Here is a 20346-nt window from a genome sequence, read left to right as displayed (position 1 = left end):
AATAGAACTGAAATGATTTAGTTCCCTTCAATTCCATGGATATAAGAATTATCTACTTTTGTGTAGCCATAATAAGAATATTTTTTTTCCAGATCCTTTTTTTTTTTTGGGAGTGGGCAGGGGATGTTCTGAGACAGATCTTCTTGCCAAATGCATCTCAACAGTAGCATGTTTTCTGAGTGGTACTGCTTTTGTGAGCTTCATTTTCTGACTAGATGAAACAGAAGGGTAGTTTCTGTTATTACTGGCACTTTATTACTCTGTCATTTGTTATTGCTTTGTCACTAAGTTACGAAGCATTTTGTGCATGAAGTATACCTTCTCTGCTATATGTCATGTTGTAGAATATTGATCTCAAATAGGAAATAAATTTAGTTGGCTAATGGGGTGTTTGATGCTATCCTTTTCAGTACTCAGCTGAATGGCAAACCCTTGTCTTTGTGGATGGTCTGCTAATTCCATGGTAAAAAAGCAGCATCTAAAATCTGTCTTTTCATGCTGACTCTGAATTAAAAGTTTATTCTTTAATGTTGTTACTGCAGTTGCCATCCTCAGTCCAGGTGATGGAGTTCTGCAGGATATCTGGTCTCTGATCAAGCTCCGGAGGTAGAAATTACATGAAATGTTATTAAATATAAGTTGCAGTTCTGTGGGAGTCCATCTGAGTATCTGGAGAGCAGGGCTGTGGAATGAGAAACTTAACAGTGATCATGCATTCAAGAAAGCAATGCAGACCTCAGAGCTGGAGTCTCTGTATGAGGATGTGCCAAATTACAGCCTTATGTTGTGATGTATTATTGTATTCCCTGTTTGGCTCAGTCTGTGGAGCGTATTGCTGTAATGGTATGTGGTATCGAGGCTGTGTTAAGCCTTTATTATTAAACTCTTATAACTCCTGTGGGACTGATGGTTTGTGGTTTCTCAGGACCACTTCCAAAGCAGCACGCAATCATTTTTTTTTACTTTTTTTTCTTTCCAGGGGAAGTTGGTTTATTGCTAAAGTCTGGTGTTGGTTGTTTTTTTTGGTGTTTTGTTTTGTTTTGTTTTGTTTTGTTTTTTTTGTTTTGTTTTTTTAAAAAAAAGGGAAAAATAAAAAGGATAAGAGAAGTTATTGCTTCAGCTTCTTTGGTTTCCAGTAGGATGAGATGAATATCTACAAATCCTTGTAGGGAAAATCCGTAAAAAGCAAAAAAAAAGTTAGTGGCTTCTCAGAAGGGCTTACTGTAAAAGTCTTAACTGAAATTCTGAAACAGCACTTAGGTAAACACCCAGGTTGTATACAGTACTTGATAAATGTGTGCTTGTTTTCAGTTTATGTATTGCATTTTCATCAATGATGAAATCAAAGCAAGGACAGTATTTGCATTGGAAGTTGGTCCACATATTTGCTCTTATGCAATTTCAGGAATTTGACACAATTGGGCTTTAAGAGCCAATTCCACACATCTTGAGTGCACTACCCACGCATGCTGTTAAATGCTTATCCTATGGTGTCCATATCTCTCTCCTGGAGTATGAAACTTAAGATGTTTTCCAGCATGGCCTTGTTCCTCTTTGTCTCCTACAAATGTGCACTTTGTTGGTCAGGATCATCACTCCTTTATGAAGACCCAAATCATCCTATATTTTTCTGTTCGGAGACTAGAGTAGTGGAGAAGATGGGGCAATCTGTAAGGAATAGCAGTTAAATAGTTAACCTGGTGACCTGGAGCATAGGTCCCAACGCAACTTTGACCCAAAGTTAACACAAAGTGACCTAAAGCAAGTTAGCGGTCTGCCGGGTGAGGTCTCAGCCATTGTTATTCCTGGCACTCAGTGCCTTCTAAATAACTGAGTATTGCTGCTGTCTTTGCTTCTTCTGATGGATTGGATCAGATCCAGAATTGCGTTTGAATTTTGCTGTATCTTGTGTCTTTTCTCTTTTAAACTGCTGTAACCACTGAAAAAATTATTGTAGATAACGTGAGAACAAATGTAAAAGGCTGGCATTGTAGTGTGTGCAGCCTTAAGCTGTGCATATTGGTAAGTTATTGTCAGATTTCATGATTTGGGCATAAAGACTGCTCTTCAGTTTAGAAGGCAGGAGAAAAAACATCTGAGCTGCTTGGTGGAAGTAAGTAGCTGAAAGGTTAGGGGCTGCTCCTTCAGACAGAAACACTGCTTGGCACCTAATGCAAGGACACATGTAAGTGGGTATGTTTTACATCGTGTCGTACTAAGTTTTGAAAGACAGAGCCCTTGAAGATTGCCTTTGAAAGACAGAGCAGACTCCAGGCCTTGGGGGAAGGCACTGGGCACAGACTGAGCCGCCAATTTGTCTCTGTGAAAAAAACACAAAAAAGTCTAGAAAGCTGGGAGGGTTTTAAACTGAGTGATGACTGGAAGAGATTTGAGGCTAGAAGCACAGAAACTTTTCTTCTTATGTTCGTGGAAGCAGGACTTGGCATATTTGCAAATAAATCTGGCTTGCCTCAATGAAATGCTGATGTCCATTAACTTCTGACAAAATTACCTGTAGCTCTGCATTTGGCTGAATGCGAGTAGCTGTCTGGGTGGAAGAAAGGTGTCACATCATTATCTTCTCAGCCTTTTTCAAGTTTATAGCTTCTTCCCTTTTGAAGTGTTAATGCCAGAAATAAACACAGTGTTTTAATAAAGATGCATGGTTTGTGAAATTACTCATGGGGGTGGAGGGGGAATTGACTGTAATACAGGTTGTTCACAGTGAGTTTGACGTTGGAACTGTGAAACTAATAGTCACATGGAGGACTGGAAAAGGGAGCTCACATGCTTACTCTGCTTGTAATTTTTTTTGTTTATATGAGGAAGATAAGGTTCTTGGCAAAGAGACTGAAGCATATTATTCTTGTGGGCTGCAATAATGGTATTAATTTGGTGCTTGCAATGCTTTTCAGCCATTCTTGGAGAAGTCCTAATATTTCATGCGCAGTGTTTGAGTGCAAAATGTATTGTAGGAAAATGAACAACATTTCAATTTGGCATTAACTACAAAGTAATACTTTATGTTGATAAAAATCTCAACAGATTTTAAAAAGTAGAACCCCACAGAGATACTTCAGAATTAATTGATGGCAGATGAATTTAACGCAGTTAAAATGAGTTAAACCCTTGCTATTTAGAATAATATATAGATGTCTGAATTTTATTCCCAAAAGAGGAAATACAGTTGTTAAGTCCAGATGGATTTTTATTTTTATTGGAATAAGTTTTGAGTCAAGTAATGTCTTTTTTTTTTTTTAAATGTTACTACCATAGTATTGGATCTGGGACAGCACAGAGCTTCATTTTTGAAATTGTTTTAAATCCAGTTACATGAAAAGTTTTACTATGTTTATTTTGAAAATTAGCACTTTTTTATTGAACTTGTAAGAACTGGAAAACAAGCATGAGGGTGATGTACAGCATAGAAAAGCCAAGGGCTCAGTCCTATGTGAAGTTATTATCAGCTGAAACGTGGCAACTGTCAAAGTCTGCAATTGTAGCCTGCCTTAATATAAGGTGATGCAGCGGGAGCTTGACTTCATTTCAGCACGCTAGATCTGATTGTGCTTGGGCTTTTTGCCTGGCACTGAGGGCTTGCACCAAGGCAGCTGCTGTGCAAAGGATGTGTGGTCGGCTGATCACATCTGAGGCCTGAATTACAAAGAGAAACTTTACAGGATTCAATCTACTCATTTAGCTGAAGATGAAAGGCAGTTTTGCTATTGCTGTGTCAGTTTAAATCTCCTCGTTCCATAAAATTATTAATCCTATCATGGTGGTTTGTTCTTTGCTGTGTCTTACCCGTTGACAAGTTGTCTTTAAGTTCTGGGCCGAATTCTGCTCCACTGGTAGTGGCAAACCGGGAGGCCTGCTACCAAAATAAGTGTTGGTTTGTCTTAAGTAATAATAAAACTGGAAAAAGACCCCATCATTTGAGTACTTTGTACAGGTTCTATGCTGGGAGAGTGGTATGTGAGGAAAATGAATGACTAATAAAGGGGTCTGGATCATGGTGTGAGCAAAGTGCAAGGAGACGATAAGGGTTTTTACATGGCCAAATGTCAAGGTGCGTGTATGAAAACTAGGAACTGTAAACCACAAATGAAGCAAAGTGTGCCCCATCATATGAAACAGTGACTTAAAGTATTTGGCTTTAACTGGTAAGCAATAGTTGTCATTGCGATCGTGTATAAAAATGCTGTTGTGATCCCCAGCTGGCAAAATAAAGGATGTCACGTAGAGAGGTTATATTTTCTTGATGCGTGATGCTGCGTATAGTACAAAGGTGAAGGATATTGGTAAGTTGAAATACGTTCAACTGGGGAGCCACAAGTGGGAGTAAAGATGTAGAAAATGTGGTGAGAGCTGCAAGGAGAAGAAAATATTTGGCTTAGCAAACAGTGTCAGAGAAGAGCTGGTTGTAACAAGTGAGTCCTCTAAATGGAGACAAAATGTTGATAATAAAATTGATAAGAAAAAGCTCTTCAGTCTAGCAGTCAAAAGCATATTGTGATTCAGTTTTGTTAAGGTCAACCAAGCTTATTAGGCATAAAATAAAATTATTTTCACTAAATTGTAGCTACTTCATTGGGTAATGACATTGTGATTTGTTGCATACTCCAGCGTTCTGCCTTTGCTGGATGCCTGTTGTTTTGTCTGGCTGGTGAAGGAGTTGGTCTGCTTCCTGGCAGAAGGGAGCATAAGGAGTTATTTAAGCAAAATAACAAAATATTACAGCAAGAAATGGTGCTAAGAAAAAGGGGAAAATGAACTTGTACTCTTGTGTTACAGATTCAGTGGTTCTTTCCTTTGACTCCGTTGGACATACAATAGGCTCAGGTACAACATTGCCTTCTTCTCTATCTCCCACCTCATGACAAGGCTTCTACGTAACCGGACATGGTAGCCATGCTGGGAGGCAGGTCACCGAGTCAGACTTCTGTAGGAATCGACCATCTAGCCAAAGTGGGTAAATCACTTCTTTCCTAAGTGTAGTGGAAGTATTTAGGGTCTTAGTGTGACACGAGGATTAACATGTGGGACCCCTTCCATTACATAGCAAGGCAGATGACCTGGGCATGTTACATGCGTTAGTGATGTGGTTTGTGCTTCTTTTCTCATGTGAAAGGCATTAAGATGATGTCACCCACCAGCTGAAGAAAAACTGTTCCATGCTACTAGGAGAGTTTCTCAGCTAAACAAACAGTTGAGTTATTTGGGGAAAGACATCAGGAATGCTTCCAAGAAGAAGACGAAAGAGCTGTAGCTAAACAAATAGGGCTGGAAACTTTCTTTTGGGTGGAGATTGACCAGTGTTATTGAACCCCAGAGCAAATCCTTTCCAACCTAATTTTCTTTGGAACCTGAGCATGACCTTCAATTAAACTGAACCAGAAATCATAAGTTCTTTTGTGTTGGGCGCACTTCATGAAACCCATAACTGTTCATTTGGCTATGTGTAATATGCGAGCTGTAGCCAAGGCACACCATAGTGAGCACGATACCTGATGAAATTCAGTTTACGGTGTACCTATAATGACATATGAAGTGCAAGGAAAGGCTAAGAATTACTTTTATAACTTAAAACCTCTTAACACTTAAAAGATAAGGGTATTTACCGTCTTGCAGAAAAGAAAAAAACAATCCAGGGGAAGGTTTTGCATTTTACCTTGCTTCCTAGCCTTTCCTCTTAGGTTGATAGGGGGAACATGCTGCCTTCCAACATAGCACCTGTCTTCTGCCTGCACAGTTTGAAAAAGAGCCTGCTGCCTGACACTAACAGCAAAGCTTGAACACAGTTTTCTGATTTACTAACCCCTGAGCTAGTGGTAGTAACTTGCTTTATTTACAACACCCCAAATGCTTTCTGCTCTCCTTGCATCTTCTCTAAAACTTTTGTCTGGGACTGGATCTATTATGGGTGCATGGTCTGGTGTGGGATTATCTCTAGGGTGCTGAGTGCAGCGTGGATGTGTTATTGTCTTTATGGGGGGAAGAGACTCTCTATTAACTCATTTCTACTAATTAATATCAAGCATAACTGAAGAGTGTTGTTGCCTGCCTTCTTCTGCACTGGGTGGTGGATTCTTTAAGCCTGCAAATGTAGGGAGGAAGTTGCATAGGTTTGAGATATGAAATCTGTGAGTAAAATTCAGGGAAGTATTTTGATTACAGCTGGGTACGTCTGAATCAGCATACCTACACTGGAGCTATGCTGGGCTGATGATGGTACAGCTAAGACCCAAATTTGTCCTGGAGTAAAACTTTTAAATATTACCTACTACAGATTTTTTTTTTTTCCCCAATACTGTTTTGGCTTCTAACTGATGTGAAAGCAGTTAACTCTGTGGATAGCTTCCAATGCAGTGTGTCTATGGAGTTAATCATAAATGTTATGTTGTGTTATAATACTGTCAATATGGTGGTAAACTTAGTTACGAAAAATAGTGCAACTGCTCCATGTCTTTTGGAGTACTGTTAATATGGAGGGTGGGAGACAAGCTAATGTAAGCCACAGGACTGCCTGGGTCTGTTTTAAAAACACTGGTCTTTGTTCTGCTTATACATTGTAACTCAAGCTTGGATTGGCTAGGAGTAAGACGGCAAAATTTGATCTTTTGTAAACCCGTCCACTGCAACAAGACTGAATTTCTTCATTGAAGAAATATGAAGAAAACTCATGTATTTGAGAATGGAGACTCAGAAATGTCCGAGACACCTGTATGTTTATTGCTTCCTTATTTAGTACTTTGCATTCACTCTGCTGCAAAGTTTAACTTGCTCTGAACTGATATGTGTAATAAGATGTGAAGATGTGTGATGTCTGTCCAACTGAGGGATAGCTTTCCTTGTTGAACAGGAAGGAGAGAGAGAAAAACTGTGGCTATTGTGCTTCCGCTGTCCATCCCATCTCACCTTGCTGCAGACCCAGGAAAAGACAGAGCCCAGAAAGAACCCAAAGAAACAATGGCAGCTCCAGGCCCAGCCATTCCTAGTAGGTGATGTTTCAGGTTGGGGTAAGAAGGGACTAAAGTTACGTACTTTGAAACATAAAAATACATATACCTTTTTCTTTGTTAGTCAGAATTAAACAGCTGTGAATAATAGTCTCCCTGTTAAAATTTTCATGCTGCTTAAAACTAGTATTTATTGACATATTTGCATATTAAACAACTTCTTAGAGCTGGTCTTTTGTAATTGTTAATTGTGCCATGTGAAGGGCAATGTATTGTTGCAGCTTCTGTATTTTACTTGAACTGACTGTTTGTCTTTACCTTGGTTTTCCCCTGAACTCCTTGTCCCATGTGCAAATCTCAGTTTTCAGGGAGGCTGGAGGTCTGTTGTTATGCGTCTCCAATTAATGACACTCTCCAGGTTATTCTGGACAAACTCTCTGAACCAAGTGTTCAGAAGATCATCTGGCTATGGCACCTCACAGTACTGCTTCGTAGAAGATTGCTAGCCTAGAGGACATGAGAATCAAATATGCTTGGAGTGAGACTGAACAGTCGGAGGCTCACGCTGTGGTCTAGCCTTCACAAGTCCAGATGTTTTTGTGATTCTCTTCACGACTACCCCTTCCCTTGAAAGATAAAGTTGAACAGCAACGATAATGTTTGATGTGATGTCTAGGCCAGCGTTTCAGCTGAAACTGTTTCAGAAAGGAGGGTGTCATGCTCTGAACTTGGGAAACATTAAGCAGGACACATGCTGAGGAGATCTAGATTTCGATTGCTTGCCATAGACAGCTAGTGCTTTTTTTTTTCTTCCCTCTCTAGTTGCTTTGTTTTACATTGTTGCTAGCAAATCAAACATTGGACCTTGAAAGTCAGACTTATACCCCTGCTATTTTTGTTCGAGACTTTTTCTGCCTCTTGTGTCTGAGGGCAAGCAAGTTAAATTTTTCTTCTTTAAGCCTCGTTAAGATAGGAGTGCATTGAATGCGCAACTTTCCCATCTGCTAATGTGCTTGCTGGAAATATTGAGGTTCTAAATACCCTATGGCTATATAGGCTTACGCTGTTGTTAGCCGTGTTTGATTGCAATACTGGCTACCGGTTGTATAGCAGTTGTTCTCACTGCAGGCTTAAAACATAATAGTTCTAACATATCTTTTCAAACAACCAAGTGTTATCTAGGTCTTGCTCAAGCTGCTGGAATATTTTAACTTTTGTGTTGTTGTTGCTTATTTTCTTTTTAATTTAGTTCTTAACCCTTATCAAAAGTTTGGCTTGACTTAGGCAAAGAAAATGCAACTTTTAAAATTTGGTTTAGAGTAGCATATCTCATGCTTGTGAAAGCCCACCTGCAAGACCATGCTTTCAGGTGCTGAGTTCACGACAGCGGAGTAATCATCTGAGAGTTGAAATCCGTGCTTATTTGGGAGTATGCTGTTAGTAATTCCTTATGCAAAAGGCCTTAAACATTTTGGGAGAAGCTGTGAGAACTATGGAGGAAACTTTCTCTGTTTCCTTCAGCTGCTGAAGATGCTCAGATAACAATTTTGTGAAGGATGAGAACCACCCTCTGTCTCTCCTCCTAAATACAACCCTGGAGAGACTTAGACTACTTTCCTGTGTTTTGAGTGGAGAGTGGTGTGGATGGAGGCCAGGAACAGGAATACAACTGAAATCATCAGATATCAAATTGGTAGAATAGTGACATTCCTAGCATGAGAGAAAAACATTGGTGGCTTGCAGAAGATCACTTGCTATTCTTTGGCTTTCTCAATGAGAATCTGGTAGTGTGAGTAGCTACAGTTACCAACTCTAATCTTTCCCAGATTTCTAAGATAGCTTAGATGTTATGTTAATTAATAGAATTTGTGAGGCTCTAGTAGATGCTCTTGGTTTGAGGAAGACAATTTTGCTTTACGTTTGGAGCTTCGGTGGTTCTAGTGGGTTGGGTTTTTTGTGTTGTTTCCTCCCCCCCAGATTGCATTTCTGACTATCTGTCTTAACGCTGTGTGGTAGTGATGGGAAACCGGAGGTGAACTTATTATGCTGCGTTTCTCTGCATTCTTGTAAAGTAGAAAAAAAAAGAGAAATATTATGGGGTTTTTTTCTGCTGGTTTTAGTGGCTTAGTTCTGCAAAAATGCTTTTCCCTTTTAATTTTTGATTAATGAAGTTCTACTTCATTCTTTATTTCTTTGAGCTGTAGACTGTGGAAGCTGCTTGAATCTTTGCCAATGTCTGTCATGTATCGGTTGCATAGTCCTTACGTGACTTTGCCAGCATGTTCTGTATCATCATCTGTCATCTTATTAATGCTCTATCCCTCCAGCTGAAAATACAGCTGTGAATGAGTTGAGGTGCAAATGCCAAGAAGCGGCTTAAAGAATACCTCAAAATACAAGTATTTTAATGGGATTTTTCCCTGTCATCTGGTATCTCTCTGCATCAAGTCAGTGCATCTTGTAAGTCACTAAAAGCTAATATAGATTACTGTTTTGTTAATATTGTCCTTGACTTTTATTAGGGAATATGATACAATTTCTAAAATAAAGAGTATGCCGGAAGATTCAGTAGGGCAGCATTAACTCCATTAGCCAAGTGGATACGTGATAGTAAATGAAACAACTGTTTATTTAGCAAAGGTTGCAGTCTGACTTTAAACAGATGACTTCCTGGGAAAAGAGAAAGGGCATGTGCAGTTCATAGGACATTTTTCATCCTCCTGTTGGAGTCTTTCATAATTACAGCTTAAAGCAGTCAGTTGCTTTTCTACCCTTACAGGTTGCTATAGTTTTATTAGACCGTAGAACTATTTACAATTTTTTTCCTTGTAAAAGGAAACCAGAGCCTTTCTAAACCTAATATGCTAGAATGACCTCTTTTTTTTGCTTGCTATACCTAGTTTGGAGGTAAGACAAGTAGGCAAAAAGGGCTTCCTGATGGATGACCCATACAGCTCTATCAGCAAGTAATTGCTTATTTGTTCTTTCTGTGCCTGGGGGGTGAATGATGTAACTGCAGTGTCTGATGAAGGAGACCCCTCCGGGGTATTGCTTTCCTCAGGCTATAAAGCTGGGCCAGATGTCTTTGGGGGCCCCAATCAGGAATTACAAGGAGGAAAAAAAAAAACCACCTTGAAGGTATAGAGCTGGAAGTTACTCCCTTTTGCTGCTAACTTGGAAACAGTAAGTAGTATCCTCATGATTTTAGATGTCACCAGAGCATGCAGGGCTTTGTTACTGGAGGCAGATTTTTGCCTTCTCAGCTTTGAACTCACAGTTTTGTATTTGAGTTGTGCTGATCGTGCTTGGTGTATCTATTTCCATCAGATACGGCTGTTTTCATAAGGTGCAGTATCTGGTAAATGAACACCGAGCTTGGTGCAGCAGGACTGGTGTCTTCAGATCACTGCATAGTCTATGAACATTTTTAATAGAAGTGAGATTCCAAGTTTTGCTGCCAGTGTTGAGAATTGCTCTGTGGTTCTTTTTTTGCTCCTTAGAACATTGCCCAATTTTAACTGTTTTGGCTGAAATATTCTAGGGGGAAGGGAAGGAGGGGCGTGTTTCAAGTTTATGACATTTTCTTAAAAATTTAAGTTACTCAGTATTTTTTGAGAATAGAATACCTCATCTCACAAGAAAATGCAGTATCAGCAGTTTTCAAAGTGTTCTCTGTACTCCTGGTCCCGGTTCTCTAGACCAGGCGCTCCAGGTAGAAGCAGTAATAGTGTCAAGGAAGTTCTTTTGCTCCCCAGAAAAAAAGCAAGCCTAAATGAGGCTACATTAGAAGTTCTTGAAGAATCATTTTTACACACGGTGGTTGAAATGTCAAATGGGCAGATAGTTCTGTGCAGACATAGGTTGGTGAGGCATGCTTCTGGCGCTGGGCTGCAAGGGATAAGCAGGTATCTTTACAGATGTCAGTTCTGCTTTTTCTGTGTATTTTTACAGAGGAAGGAAAGGCCCTAAGGACCGGGCTTTATCTTGCTGGTACACTCAGGGTTCGCCGTGCTGTTACTTGGATAACCTGGGGAAAAAGGCTGTTAGACTTGTGTGCAAAAGAGTAAATGAAGATGAGGAAGAAACACAGACTTTAGGAGGTGGGCATGCAGTCTTGCCGAACAGGGCTAAGGAGCCCAGGTGGCCTCAGCTCTATGCCTTCTGAACTTGGCTTTTACAATCTTCCTATTTTTTTGCAGTTATTTAAAAAGCCTCAGAAAAGCATGCTTTTGTCAGTAAGTTCCGTCACTGAAGAGGTTAGTAGAAAATCCTAATGGAAGGATGCAACATGAAGTCCTTGGCTGTCCAGTACTTTCATTGTTGCTCAGTAATCCTGAGTGGTATTTTTTTAACTGTGGAAGAAAACCTTTCTTTTTCAGTTGATCCATTGCATATGACTTTTTTTCATTAATTCTTTCTTGTCTCTTGAGTTCTAGCAGAATTGCTTTACATCAGCTGAACTTTTGTGACTGTCCATATGTGTTTTCTTAGTCTAAGGTGAATGTGAGGCGTTTGACCTTTTTCACTGCAGGGTAAGTCATTTTACCTGGCCTTAGCCATGGATGTAGAACCTGCATGTGGGCAGCGGCCGAGGCTTAGCTCAGTTGCAGCCTCAGTTCTGCAGAGACCAAACTGTACTGGGTGGGATGAAACGTATCAGGGTGGTCTGAGCTGTTCTTGACAGGACTTCGGTCTCCTGAGTGTCATACCAATTTTTTTGGCAAACACAAACATTTTGAATAAGATAGCTAAAATTGAACCTTCTGCTTTCCCTCCCGTACTAGCAATTAGCAGTTAAACAGAGAATTAGAGGTGCATACAGCCCATCTTTTTAAAAAAGTTTAAATTAATTTCTTCTTTCCGTGGGCAAAGTTATTTGTACTGTGCTTCTAAGTAGCTAGATGCTAAAGGAATAGTACTCAAGTAATGAGTGAAATAATTTACGGGTAGTTTGGAAAGATAAAACCCATAAGTCAAGTTAATTTCTGGATTGTTAATTTCTGATTAGTAACATAAGGGGAAAATTTTGCGCATTTGCTTGTATATGGCTATATTGGCTGCAGATGCAAAATGTAATTTGAAAACTTGATGATGTACACTATGCTTTATGGCTTTTTGGGTGGTCTGTATGGAGTTTACAGACATCAGACAATGCATTTCTCACTTGCTGCCTGGTAGCTGGATTTCTGTTGGATACTGGAGAGAAATTTCCATGCTAATGCCAGCATTGAATTTGGCAAAGGATTTGCATCATTTATAGAAATTGGTATGCTTGGCTGTATTTCTGTTCATATAATCCTAATTACATGCTTTATTATGGAATTGTTGTCAGTTATTAGATTGTTGTTCAATTCCGCTTTCCTGGAAGTGTAGAAATGCATTTTATTTCTGACCAAAGAAGACCTCATGTTCTCATGGGGCATGATGAAACTTCATTTCCCATGTTCATCCATTTCTGTGCTTCTGTACACTACTGTACCGCATTATCTGCTGAGATCTGTAGCTTCTGAGCACAAGTGAGTGTGTGGTCCCTTAGACTGCCTTGCTCTCTTTTAACACTGTTGCTTTTATCCCTCATGGGCCTTTCAGTCTCTTATGGGCTGAGAACATAAAGCCTTATTCAGATTCTTCCATGATGTTCTAGTGGATGCAAAGCAAGTTCTTTACTCAATTTTGGCTTAAAAAAAAAAATTCCTATCTGACGCAGCCATTGTCTGGAGGTTGGTGGGTCAGACATGGCCTGAGCTGGACCAGACCTACCAGCCAGGTTAGATCTGAAGGGAGTTCTCCAGAGCCACACCTGTTGGTAGCTCCTCATAGTGATTCTGTGCAGAGACCCGCTTATGAGGGCTCATCACGATGATGTTGGCAGGGGCCAACGTCAAACCACAGTGAACGTGGCCAGCTGGTCTAAGCTAGTTCTTGGTGGAGATGCTGGGGTATTTCTACCTTGTTCTCTCTAGCTGTTTTGTTCCATTCACTTCTTTATCCCACTGCATGAAAAAGAGGAGAAATGTTTTTGTGTATCAGCTCATTAACTTGGCAAGTAAGGCTTCAAACTAAGGTGGTGAGAGGTGAAAGCAAGCTGTAGGTTAGGGCACTGAGAGGTTACACGGGTGCCAAGGCAGGCTCTTGCGGCCAGTATTTTCAGGGGAGGGAAGGGCAGGAGCGAGATTACCCCTTTTGCTTGTAGTGAGCTGTGTCATCAGCTCAGTCCATCTCCTGTAATCATCACACCCTGACCGTACTGTATGTTAGATTTAGCTGTACTTGTCTCTCATTTTGTGGGTCTGTGTTTTATTTTGTTTTAAATGAAATACATAACTGCAGACAAGGATTGCCTTTTCCTGCAGCCGGGCTATGTGTGTTCGGCCTTCTCCAGGTTTTGGGGGTTTATCTGTCCTCCCTGAATCCAGGCCGCTTCCAGCCAGCACGTGAGCTGAACTGTTGTGCGTCGCAGTGACTTTTGGCTCCCGTATTTCTAGCGATACAGCTAAATGACACTGAAAGTCTGTAACAAGACTGATTTTGCTAAAAAGGAAGCTAACTTTGAATCCGTAATTCAGAGGCTCCCGATGTCTGTCTTGAGGGAGCAGCAAGTAACAGAGATTCATTTCCAAGCCAACAGTAGCGATGTGACTTCCAGAAGTCCCAGTGGGTGTGAGGTGGCCCATGGTGAGGGCAGTGGTTCTCTGCCTGCAGTAGTTTGCACATTGCACCAGCCAGCGAGAGGAAGGAGTGTAGATGCTCTGGTTTGAGGTTACAGCCTGAAAGGATAATTTACATCCTACCGAAAATCCAGAGCACAACTGTGCTTCTCCTTTCAAACCAGAAATGTTACTTTGTTTTGTTGTACTTCATACATTTTTTGGAAAGTGCCTGTCGCAAGACAGTTGACATATATAATTTTACAAGATCACTTTATACCTCTGTTAGTAATCATCAGCGAACATCAGAAGTAACCACTTTAAACCTAGGGAAGGTGAAATGCAGGTGACAAACAGAAGGTACATTTTACAAAACGTTGCAATGGAGGTATGTCGTCTGTGGCACTTGGCGTTTAGCATGTGTGTGTTTTCTGGTGCTTCGGTTGCAAAGCTCGTAAAGTGTGGAGTTAGTAGAAAGCCCAGGATGTTGTTGTAGTTATGAGGTGAGGTATCTCTTCTTGCATTGCCTCTGCTTGTATTTCCTGTTGGAAGAAGGGAATGTTAGCTTGAGTGGGATAAGGCTGATGACAGGTTGGTCAGTGGCTGTAGATCTTTTTTTTTAAAAAAAAAAAAAAATCTCAGTTGCTGTTTGCTCAGTATGGACATTGTTTTTGGAAGGAGGAAGGGTTAAGAAAAATTGAAGGCATATTTTTTGTTTTCTGGAATGGGTAACTTTGTATGTTGCATGCGGAGGAGGTAAGGTTGGACACGAAATAATTTCTTGCAAGAGGAATAAGCTGGGAGGAAGTTAGGAGGAAAGCTGCACATGGGAGAAACACAACGGTCACTGTGTGGAAGGCAGAGGAGAGATGCATGGGTGCATTTCTCACACCAAGTACGACAGGAATGGTGGGTGGCACCCAGGTGCTGGCAGAGAATGGATAATATGTACCAATATCAAGTGCACACATGTTCTGCAACTTCTGTTACCTAAGTTAAGTCAAACATAATTCTTCCCTTGGCTCAGGAATTAAATCTTAATGGGATTGAAATCCATGGCACAGTTTACACTGACCTATCTGGTGCAATCGTTTTGTCTTGGGTACGTGTTTAGGCTTTCCTGTTCTGCCGGTAAGTGATAGCATGAAAAGCTTGTAATCCTGTTAGGTACACTACTGGAGCAGAAATTCCGGTGGTGTTTCGTAAGGAAAGCAAACTTCTCTGTTTCCACTGAGCTTTTTCTAAAAGGCTGTGAGAAGTTTTTTTCCTTCTTGTTTCTTTTAATACATCCGGATCATTAAGCTCTGGCAGGATTATCTTTTGCTTCTCTGTTTGTATTGGTTTTTTAATGTATGGTAATGAGACCCAGTGGTTCTCAGTGTGAGGAGGCCCCTGAGCTTAACCCAGCACAAGGACGTTACACCTTTTAGTTTTTCTTCTGTATCTCATGTGAATTCTAATAGTGTTGTTTTTTTTTTTTTGTAGCAAGTATTTGATTTACAAGATCACAATGTATTCAAAGATGTTGAATGCAAAGCTTGCTTTATACAGGTGTTACAGATGTTCTGAGTGATAACTTTATTTCTGTAGCTGTTCCCTGTTTGTGGCATAAACTGTGACTGCGGTTTGCTATTGAGCAACATCACCTGAACTTGAAGCCATTTTGCCACCATAAGCGACTTTCCCTTGAAGAAGGGCTGCTTGATTGCTGAGTTGTCGGTTGGAGTAGACAAAGAATAAAGAAAAATTTCAGAGCTCTACCACACCAGGACCTAGGAGCGTTTGTCATACAAATTACTGGCAAAATAATTTCTACTGCAAGTCGGAAAGCTTTCCGTATCACTGCATACGTGGTTTCAGTAGTGCTTTGTTTTTATGACTACAGATATCTTGGTTAATTCTAATGATTTCTAAGTTAATGATTACCCACATATTCTCTTGCTTTAGTATTTTCTGGAAATTCAGAAATACTAATTTTGGAATACCCTGAAGTAACAATAATCTGTAATAACAGCTGCTAGTGACTGGAAAATCACAATATAGCTATTTTCAGTTAGAAATAATTACTGCCCTTCCATAACGAGTTGCTGCTGCTTGGTTTTGGTGCCTTTTGCGGAGGAGACACTTGCAGTTTTTATGATATTGTGTCCCTTGCTTTTGTTTTCCAGAATATGACAAACTGGGCTTTCTCCTGAACCTGGACTCAAAATTGTAAGTAGAACAGTAGGTCTCTTTGTTTCTGTAGTTACGGATTTCTGTTATAAGCAATTTTCATGTCCCCTGGGCCGTCGGCTCACTCATTTCTACCTGGGACAGCCAAGTCCTGCGGCAACCTGGCAATTGTGACTTCTTTCCTTACAACTGGCCAGCTTGGATTGTGGTTCACTGTCATTAATTCCTTAATGACTGATCAGGAGGCTATAAATGTCCACCTGAAGCCATGACTGTCAGTCTGCTCTAGAGAGCCCACAGTTCATCTTCCAAATGAGGAAAAATGTGTTAAACATTTGAAAGCAGGAGGAATGTCAATCTGCGATTTACTGGAATGCTTAGAAGTTTATATTTCCTTTCCACTTGTTTCTTTAAAAATGGATACCACTGTTTTGGTTTGTATACTGGAGTGGAAGGAACCTCGACACAAGGCAGTGACCACTTGCTATGTCAGAAGAACAACAAAGTGCCAAAGGATGATACTCGTCATGCTTTTTGCCATAAATCAGTCAAATTGAGGCTGAACTTATTAACACTAGGGGTCACTAGCGACTCTGTTTCGGAGGTCAACAGCCTTTTGGTGCTGGGAGCAAAAACACTACTAAAAACCTTCTGCCTCCACTACTTAAAAAGGTACTGAAGCAATCCAGTGGCTTTGAACGACTTGAGGATGCATCCTCTGGACAATGTATCATGTTAATATAAAACCCATTCTTAATGTTTTAGAAAGTTTCATTGTACCTGTAGAGTGTAACATTAAAGTTTTGAGTTTAGTCTTTCTGAGCAGCTTGGGAGCTTCCATAATGAAATAAAAGCCTCATAAGTGTGTTGGGAACTGTTGTTTGCAGGAAATGAAAGTCTCTAGGTAATAGCTTCTTTTACAGAAGAAGCTGGGTACATAAACTCAACTGTAGTAATTTGTCTGGCAAAAAGGTGCTGTAGAAGAACACGTATAAGAAAGAAGGAATATCGGGGTTTTTTGTTTGTGGGTTGGTTTCCCCCCTCCCCCCCTAAAGGCTCTGTCTCGTTCAGTGTACAGGAAGAATGGCATTACTGCATGAACGGCCGGTCAAGGTTTCTTCCTGGTCTCATTCAGTGTAGCGTTCTGTGCAGTTTTTGTTGCATGCTGTCTGGAACCCATGCTGGTTGCACAGTTACCAATTTTCTTTATCAAATTTTCTGTATTGGGACATCCTTGTGATTTAGAGACAATAGTGTAGGTACCCTTACAGCACTGTGGGATGAGATGATACATTATCTTCAATTTATAAATGTAGAAGTCAAAGAAAAGAGATTAGTCCAAAATTGTGAAGCGGATAAGTAACCTTTGGAGGAACATCTTGGTGTTGGTAAGGGAAAAATGGTTTTTAAGTTTTTAGGTAGTCTGATCTTTTTGGTTTTTTTCCAGACTACTTTGTGTACTTTGTAACATTTGGTGTATTGAACATGCCCATTGACTGTCCACACACTTTTGGCATTCCAACTTTGGATACCAGCGTCCAAACCACTACTTCTGTCTTGCTCTTCTTGTTTGTCCTTCTGTGTTCACTGTCCTTTTTGTCGTTCTTGCTTTTAGCAAGTCCCGTTAAGTCTTCCTTCCCCTCAAGCCTCCATTACATCATTTTTTCTCTTCTTTGCTGACTTACCTACTTTGATTACAGCTCTCTGAGATATGGCCTGTTCCTTCTCATACTTCATTATGAAGCCAAGTGAAGTTTCTACCTGCTGGAGGGCTTCCAAAACCCCTAAAAATTTTATTAAAACCTCCCAATGATAAAAACTTTCCATTATTTTTGATTAAGAAATAATTTTGTTGACTATTTAAAAAAAATATTTATATAGAGCTCTAAATGTGCATGTTTGCTTTCAAAGCAAATCAGCCAGAAAGTTAGCTTCTAGAAAGGCTTGTAATAAAATCAGCATGATTGAAATAAATACTATGAGGCTAGGTTAAGGTGCAAAGAAAACAAGTACTATACATAGGTAAAATTACATATTTTTTTAAAACTGTAATTATCCTTTGTTGGGGTTAGGCTGGGGGTGTTTTTTATTTGTGTTTTTTGTTATTGTTGTTTGTATGTGTGTTTCTTCTGTGGAAGTAAAGCTCACCCTGCTCTGATGGAGAAGAGATCTGATGACCTGCAGTGTTCCCTTCCAGCCTGAATTATGCTGATTTTTGTCTTCAATAGTAAAGGGAGCCAGAGAAAAGCTGAAAATACCATAAAACACACTAAATAAATTTTGAAGGAAAAATAGATGACAGCCTAGAGGAATTTGCTGCTGTTCCACAAGTTCACCATGTGTGGTCAGGGTACCAAATAAGGATTTTTTTTTTCAAGTACAGACTGAGAACTCAGTGGAACTTGGTGGTGAAAAATGCTTTATGTGACTCTTTAATCAAGATGGTACTGTCGTAGAAGCACTTTCTGGTTAAAAAAAGTTGCTCAGAGTTGAAAAGGGTAATATATTCTGCACTGATGACTTTATTAGCAGAAATTAATTACATCCGTTGTTGTGATATAATCATTCTGGTGGAATTTTGCCACAGATTATAACTTTATAGGGTTCATGTAACTGACAGCATGTGAGAGTCTTGTGTGTCTTGAAGTGCTTGGGGCAACGATGAGTTTTCTCTCTTTCTTCCTTAATCTTTCATTTGTTCAAAATCTGTTCCTGGCTGTGTTAGCTGATATAATTTAAAGTAATGACCTGGAGGCTAACGCTTTCTACAAAGGTAGATCTGCAATAAAACTTAAATGGTCTGACTTGCATTTTAAATTAAATTTTACAAAGGAACGTATTTGACATGAATAAATAGTAATGTGTCCGTTTGCCTTTGCATCTTTAATTTATTCATTTATTTTATTGTCCTCTGCCCTGCAGGTGTCAGGGCATATTATTCAGGTATAGTATGTTCGGCTGTGGTTGCCTTAATGTAAAGATTCTGTTCACTGGTTCTCTCCCAGTTCATGGAAATGGGAAGGAAACCAGATCTATTCACTTTAGAAAGAAAATCTGTGCTTGAGATGTATTTTCTGTGGGAACTGTATGTCTGATGCATGCCTTACTGTAGCATTAGGGAGGCCGGTATGGCCAGGAGTCCCATCTGGAGGGGGTGGCCAGTTTTAAAGATACCACATGGATGCTTCATGGAAATGTCTGGTTCTGACCAGACATCTTCTTGCTCTGAGCTTATCAGAAAGGGAAATACCAAGAAGGAAGATGCTTGTTTTCTGCTGCCTGTGCTTAGGCTAACGCTTCTTTGTGAAGTCTTTTAGCTGTTTAAAAAGCAGCATGGTATCCAGGTAGGGACTGTTAATGAAATACAGGATGAATGGAAAGCTGAGGACATCTATAGGCAACATAGTTCATGAATTAATTGTTTTCTTAATCAAAACAAGACCTAAGGCTCTTCAGGACCAGATTAGTGAAAAATATCTGTTGCAAGTTGTACCAACTGTAACATCATTACCAAAATTAGAATATCAAAACAAAATATAACCAAAGTACAGAAGCAGGCCAGTTTCATCAGTTTCTCCCAGGTAAAGGGGTTTTCCAATCAGCAGAGCCACATACCATTTTTAAACCTTTGAGAATAAAATCCAACATTGACTGGTTGTGTAGAGGGTAAGTACTTATACAAAAAATGCGATACAATTCGCATGTCTTAATTCTTGGAGGGGCCAATAGTTCCTGAATAACTTAAGGCCATCAATCACATTAGTGACTCAGCCGATGGATTACTAGGTGCCACCAAATGCCAAGATTTGCAGTCGCTTTCTAACATCTGCTTGGCAAAGGGTTGCATGCTTTTATTATTATTAAATATTTATATTGTAGTAGTTCCTTGAGGCTGGCCAGGTCCTAGAAACACAAATCTCATTCATTTCAAATATTGACTCATTCTCTGAGCAGAATGTATGTTTGGATTGAATTAAATTTTATTTCTGCAGGAGGATCAGCATATGATCGTGCAGTTAATTATAGGTGATATCCTAATGCACATTTAGTGGGCCCAGCTGAAGGTTGCATGGTCATTCTTTGTTCTGTCACTTCCTATCTCTGAATGCTTGGTTTACCTTAATGATGACTTTGCTATGCCTTGGCATGTTACAAATGTAGATTGACTTGTCTTGCACATGTGAAAAGCTCCTTTTTTGTAATAATCAGTGTGATTTTGGGGCTCTTCCCTTGTGTTGGTCACCCTCATGCTTCTACACCAGCTTTCCATACTCTGCCAGCATGCCGTTTGCTCAGTGAGATGGAAGCTAGGGACTGCTACTTCGGTCTTCATTTCTAACTGGTCCTTCAAAAGCTATTTTTAAAGATGCTTTAGCAGTTAAATAGGCAATTTGATGCTTCTGAACAACAGCCGGAAAAAGCCCCTCTTGGGTGGCAGTGGATCTTCTCACCTGCTACCATAGTCGGCTCAAAACCTTGGATGTTAAAATCTCGTCGGATGAATGATGGAGGAAGTGTCCCAGGGTTTGACTTTACCTGGGGAAGAACCACTCCCTCAAAGTTTTGCA

The 20346-nt window shown here is 40.0% G+C and overlaps 1 protein-coding gene across 8 annotated transcripts in view; it reads left to right on the top strand.

Annotated features, from left to right (window-relative positions):
- Nucleotides 1–20346, top strand: part of ST3GAL3 (ST3 beta-galactoside alpha-2,3-sialyltransferase 3) — a 194609-nt gene that overhangs the window by 32513 nt on the left and 141750 nt on the right. For 3 of the 8 annotated variants that reach the window (XM_075424677.1, XM_075424672.1, XM_075424670.1), the window contains exons 3-5: nt 4795–4842; nt 6863–6997; nt 15775–15817. In XM_075424677.1, the coding sequence (XP_075280792.1) occupies nt 4795–4842; nt 6863–6997; nt 15775–15817 (226 nt within the window). The remainder of the gene's footprint in view (nt 1–4794; nt 4843–6862; nt 6998–15774; nt 15818–20346) is intronic. The other 5 variants (XM_075424676.1, XM_075424673.1, XM_075424678.1 and 2 more) reach the window with 3 other exon arrangements.

Source organism: Opisthocomus hoazin, chromosome 6 (genome assembly GCF_030867145.1).
Source record: "Opisthocomus hoazin isolate bOpiHoa1 chromosome 6, bOpiHoa1.hap1, whole genome shotgun sequence".
Taxonomy (NCBI): Eukaryota; Metazoa; Chordata; class Aves; order Opisthocomiformes; family Opisthocomidae; genus Opisthocomus; species Opisthocomus hoazin.
This window is presented reverse-complemented; position numbering and strand designations above follow the sequence as displayed.